We start from the raw sequence: 6,000 nt of genomic DNA, 5'->3' as shown, positions 1-6,000 counted from the left end.
TTTTTTTTTTTTTTTTTTTTTTTTTTTTTTTGAGACTGAGTCTGGCTCTGTCGCCCAGGCTGGAGTGCGGTGGCCGGATCTCAGCTCACTGCAAGCTCCGCCTCCCGGGTTCCCGCCATTCTCCTGCCTCAGCCTCCCGAGTAGCTGGGACCACAGGCGCCCGCCACTTCGCCCGGCTAGTTTTTGTATTTTTTAGTAGAGACGGGGTTTCACCGTGTTAGCCAGGATGGTCTCGATCTCCTGACCTCGTGATCCGCCCGTCTCGGCCTCCCAAAGTGCTGGGATTACAGGCTTGAGCCACCGCGCCCGGCCTATTTGATATTTTTTTTACTCTGAGCATAATATACTTAAATAATTTAATAGAATATTTAAATATTTAATAGTTAAAAATACCTATAAATATATGTTTTATATGTATATATAAACTTGGTGCTTTATAAATACTATGTTTTTTTAAGGTAAACTTTGATTGCCATTAGCAAGAATATATTTTATTTAGACTTATTTATGTTGTATTATATTTATTTTATTTTTGAGACAAGGTCTTGCTCTGTTGCCCAGGCTGGAGTGCAGTGGCGCAGTCATGCTCATTGCAGCTTTGACTTTTTGGGCTCAAGAAATCTTCCCACCTCAACCTCTTGAGTAATTGGGGCCTACAGGCATATGTCACCATGCCTGTCTGATTTTTTGTTTTTTTTGTAGAGGTGGGATCTCACTATGTTGCCCAGGCTCACCTTGAACTCCTGGGCTTGATCCTCTTGCCTTGGCCTCCCAAAGTGCTGGGATTACAAGAGTGAGCCATTGCACCCAGCCTTACATTGACCTGTGAGTCTGTGCTTTGCTAATTTCCAGAAGTCTCCATCTGGACTTCTTGAGTGTTTTATATCACAATAACAGCCCGCGTGTCTATCTGCCATGGTAAAGTGAGTTTTTGGCCAGGTGTGGTGGCTCACGCCTGTAATCTCAACACTTTGGGAGACTAAGGCGGGTGGATCACTTGAGGCCAGGAGTTTGAGACCAGCTTGGCCAATATGGTGAAACACTGTCTCTTCTGAAAACACAAAAGTTAGCTGGGTGTGGTGGCGCACACCTGTAGTCTCAGCTGTTCAGGAGGCTGAGGCACAAGAATCACTTGAACCCAGGAGGTGGAGGTTGCCGTGAGCCGAGATTGTGCCACTGCACTATAACCTGCGTGACAGAGCAAGACTTTTTCTCAAAAAAAAAAAAAAAAAAAGACAAGTCATTTTTTGTTTGTTGGCTTATTTACTTTTTACTCTTTTAAAAAAATTAACTTTTTGATGAATACATAATAGATGCATATGATACAGGATTTCAAAGATAGAAAAAAGTTCTACAGTGAAAAATGAAATCTTTCTTTTAACCACCCAGATTCTCTTCTCATAGACAACCATAATGACTACTTTTAAAAATGATTCTGGGCCGGGCCTGGTGGCTCACCCCTGTAATCCTAGCACTTTTGGAGGCTGAGGCGGGTAGATCACTTGAGGTCACGAGTTCAAGACCAGCCTGGTCAACATGGTGAAACCCCTTCTCTACTAAAAATACAAAAATTAATTGGGCGTGGTGGTAGGTACCTGTACTTCCAGCTACTTGGGAGGCTGAGGCAGGAGAATCACTTGAACCCAGGAGGCGGAGGTTGCAGTGAGCTGAGATCGTGCCACCGCACTCTAGCCTGGGTGACAGGATGAGACTCCGTCTCAAAAAAAAAAAAAAAAAAAGATTCTGTGTAGAGATTCTCTCTGCATTTACAAATAGGTACACACACACACTTCACACATATGGCATCATATTAAGCATATTGTCAACCTACTTCCCTTTTTATTTTTAGCTGAACAAGATAACTTAGATATCTTTTCATTGATGAAGAGCGTCCTCCTATTTAAAGTCTGTGTGGATGAATCCTAATTGATTTTTCTGCTGATAACATGGTATAATTAATTTAACTACTTAACACTTATTTTAGAAACTAGGTATTGCTTAGGGGAAACACTGGGGATATACTGGTGAGGACAAAAAAAAAAAAAAAGAGACACTCCCTTCATGGAGCTTAAATTCCATGAGATGGACACATTAATAAAAGACCAACTCAAATAAAAGTGAATCATAATTGTGATAAGTGCTGAGGTGAATGTGATAGAGAAAGAATTGATATAGTCAGGTAGGTAAAGGACAGTTTTTCTGAGGAAGTGATAATTGAGCTGACATCTAAACAAACATCAATTAATTTTACATATTTTAAGGATGTAAGTTTGTTTTATAATATCTATTCTTCCATTTTTTTCTGTATCTATAAACATACCTTTCACATCAACTTTTAAATGTGCTTAAGTTTCTCATATATTAAAGACAAAACTCATCTCTGACTCTTCCCTCCTTTCCAACTACTGCCCTTTATCTCACCTTCCTTCTTACCAAGAAAGAGTTGTCTAAACTTCCTGTTTCTATTTACTCATCTCTCAGTCAAGAAAAAAATTCAGGCTTACTCCTTTAACTTATTCCAGTCTGTGTGACAATTATTATAACACAGTGAAACATTTCACCAAGGTCACCAATTACTTCCAACCCCAGGATCCAGTTTTTAGTCTCCATTTTGCTTGAATTGGCATGATTGACAACTTTCTTCTTGAACTTCTTGAAATGTTCCCACATCTTGGTTTTCATGACGTTATCCCCTTCTGTTTTTCTTTTTCTTTTTTTAGTGTTGTTTGCTGACTTCTTTTCTGTCTATTAAATTGCTGGAGTTCCGTAAGACTTGTCCTAGGCTTTTTTCATTTCCCATCAAACACTTTAAGGCAAGTTTCAGACGGTATCTACAGATGATTCCCAAACCTATACCTGACCCTACTTCTAACATTTACGCCAATTATATTCAGCCACCTCCCATATTTTTCTACTTTATTTGCCATTTGTTCATTCAAATATATTTATTTGGGACCTGTTACTTGACAGGCATTGTGCTGGTGCAGAGTGTCTTAGGTATCTCTAGTGGAATATGGTTAAAACAGAATTCATGATTGATATCTCCTGCCAAAAAGAAGCAAGCAAGTAAACAAACAAAAATAGCCAAAACAAGACCCCCTCTACCATCATTATTCTGATTCAACTACTGAAATCCACCCAGTTCATCTAACTTAAAACCTTGGAATCAGTGTCAGCTCTTCTTTTTCTCAGTACTTCCCTTATCCTCATCCAATCCAATCCAGTTTAGTCCAGTCCAATCAGTGTGGTCTAACCCAATGCAATTTTACTAAAGTCTGGCCATTCTACCTTCTAAGTCTCTGTCCACTGCTTCCATTCCCTACCCCTTCTCTCCTTTCACTGTCAATACCCTAGACCAAGCTACTATGACTTGACTGCTGCAGTAACTTCAGATTGGTCTTAACTGTCTTCGCTTTTGACTGCCATCTGGCAACTTGCCATATGACTGTAGTCATGATTTTTTTAAGTGTTCCATAATTCCTCTGTCTCAGTTTTCTTATCTCTAAAATTGGGATAATAATAGCCTTTCCATGATAGGGTTATTGTGAGGATAAAATGAATCACTGTATATAAAACACTTAGAATAGTGCCAGCACTAACTCCTCAGCAAATTGTTAATAAGACCTTGTACAGTGTTACATTAAGCCAAGTAAAAGGTAGGATTAAGAGAGAAAGATGGTTTATTAATAATATATTTGAATGGAATCATTATCTTGTTTATACTTGTGTTATATATGTTCATACTAAAAATTTGCCCCTCTTATAATACGTGACCTTATTATGTGTAATTCTTTTTCTTAATTAAAAGGCTAAGAAGCACCAGGCCTTCCTAGTAGAGACATGTGAAAATAACGTGAAAGAATTGGAATCGATCTTGGACAGCTTTACTGTGTCGGGCCAGTGGACATCAGGTTAGTTGAAGGTATAAAATGACAGATGCATCTGTCAATGTTCCAAAGTCACTACATTTTGGGAATTCTGCAGATGCCTCTTACAGTCCCTCATCTCAACATGTTTTGATTTGATGACATGATAAGAGCAGTTCTCACAGCAGTCAGTTGGCCTAGCTGGCTGAGAAAGGGTGACGGAATGTGGACCTGCTGTTGTCCTCCCAGAACTTGATTTACAAGTGTTGGGGTCTGTGTGATTGGACAGACAAGGGCTCACTTGCTGTGTTCTGAATCCAACTGAGAAAAAAGTCCTTACAGTATACCTGCAAGGGGAACAGATGTTTCGATCAAACTGAGCCAAATTCTGAGGCAACCTTCAGCAACTTAAAGGTCATGCATTTAAAAGGTTATGTAGGACACAGGCTGTAGCATAGCGCATGTTCTATACTTTCCAAACCGGTTTTCTAAGCTGGTTTTCATTTCCTACTGCCATATACATATACTGTCCAGATAAGAATGCTTAGGTGAAATATTTTAGTTGTAGTTATTAGCCCACTTCATATGATAAAGAGCTATAAAATTGTATATTAATTAGGTAGACATATTTTGAGAACTAGCAAAAGCAATGGTTGGCTAATGAATTCTGTTCACTATTTCCACTTTCTTAGTGTTTTGTGTTTATGTTATTATGTGTGCTATAGTAGCTTTGACATAAATACTTTTCTACCTCAGTTTTCTTTTGCCCTACTGTCAGCCTTGAATTATTTGGTGGTCTTCTAACACAATTCTGTTCTTCAAGAGGCACATAAAATTAAATTTCTCACTCTTAAAAATTGAGCTGCAGGACTGTTCTTTTAAAAAAACAAATTTTAAAAGGAATCTAACAGCAATTTGGCAAATAAGTGCTTTAGATAACTCTTCAGTTCAGGAAGTTTTTGTCCTTGAAAACTTGGAAGGACCTCATCAAGGCTCATATTTTACCTTCTGGATCTGTAGATTTCTCGGTTGGTAAGCTATTAGAAATGTAGTGTGCTTTGCTATTGTCTATGTTTTAAGTCTCTATGTTTTTAGCTTTTATGAAATTAATGTGTAACTATCTTTGTTTTTATGTAAACTTTTCCCAAAAGCATTACTGTATCATAATTTGTTATCATGGACAAATCAAAGGATATAAAAGTGTCATAAAAGTAGGTATAGGTATCCAGTTTCAATTATATTTATTGCAGCTTTGGAGGAGAAAATTTTCCTTTGCACTGATACTTTTTTATTATTGAGATGTATCAGTGGTGTTTAATGGTGTTAGGATCTTTAAAAATTGTTAAATATTGTCATAGTATATCATATGCCTCAATATTATTTTAGTATTTCTTCAGAGTTGAATTAGAAAAGCTAAGAATAATGTGGTCATGTCTCGTTTGAGTTTTAAAGTAAAATAGTTGGTAACAAAGCAACTCATAAGTTATTACTAAGCGTACAGAGTTTTCTATTAAAATTTTTATTTTTATTCTTTTATTAACCATCCTTTTTTTATCTTCCTAATTTTCTGTATAGATGCATACTTTGTATATTACAGGGAATGTGTTTCTGGGAAAGACCGTGCTAGTGAATTAGTGATTTTTGGATTGTTACAGAGTGGTAACATGTTTCCATTTTGTGCTGGTTTTTCTCTCTTTTGCACCCTTCTTCCCTCACTGATCCATTCTCCTCTGTTCTCCATTTTGCTGTGTGCCTTGGGAGGCTGACTTCTGTGGATCTGTGCTCCTTTGCCTTCTGGCTTCTGGTTGGGTTTGGACAGTAGGTGCACCCGCAGGAGATTAAGGAAATGAGAAAAGAAAGCAGTCAAGATATTTATTTCCTCTGCTTCCTCTGCTCCACTGCATTTTTGGCAGTGGTTTCATTTTTCAGCAGCCGCAGTGCCTGTTGGGTGGACCCTCTCTCATGGCTGTGGCTCTTGTTGGACTATGGTGACATTCTGTCCACTTGACCTTTTAGCTAAGACATAATATTCGTTTTCTACTCTAGCTTGCTCTTGGTGCCTCATCATACCTTTTGGAATCTGTTAACCTGTACACATTTCTGTAGTCTCTTCATTAAATTATCTTGCAGATGA

General features: G+C 38.0%; 1 protein-coding gene across 2 annotated transcripts in view; it reads left to right on the top strand.

Moving 5' to 3' along the window:
• CCDC171 (coiled-coil domain containing 171) overlaps window positions 1-6,000 on the top strand; it is a 398,142-nt gene that overhangs the window by 118,637 nt on the left and 273,505 nt on the right. For both annotated transcript variants that reach the window (XM_025359528.1, XM_025359526.1), the window contains one exon: window positions 3,809-3,911. In XM_025359528.1, the coding sequence (XP_025215313.1) occupies window positions 3,809-3,911 (103 nt within the window). The remainder of the gene's footprint in view (window positions 1-3,808; window positions 3,912-6,000) is intronic.

The sequence above is a fragment of the Theropithecus gelada genome, chromosome 15, assembly GCF_003255815.1.
Source record: "Theropithecus gelada isolate Dixy chromosome 15, Tgel_1.0, whole genome shotgun sequence".
Lineage (NCBI taxonomy): Eukaryota > Metazoa > Chordata > Mammalia > Primates > Cercopithecidae > Theropithecus > Theropithecus gelada.
The sequence above is the reverse complement of the archived record's forward strand: the minus strand, read 5'-3'. Positions and strand labels throughout refer to the sequence as shown.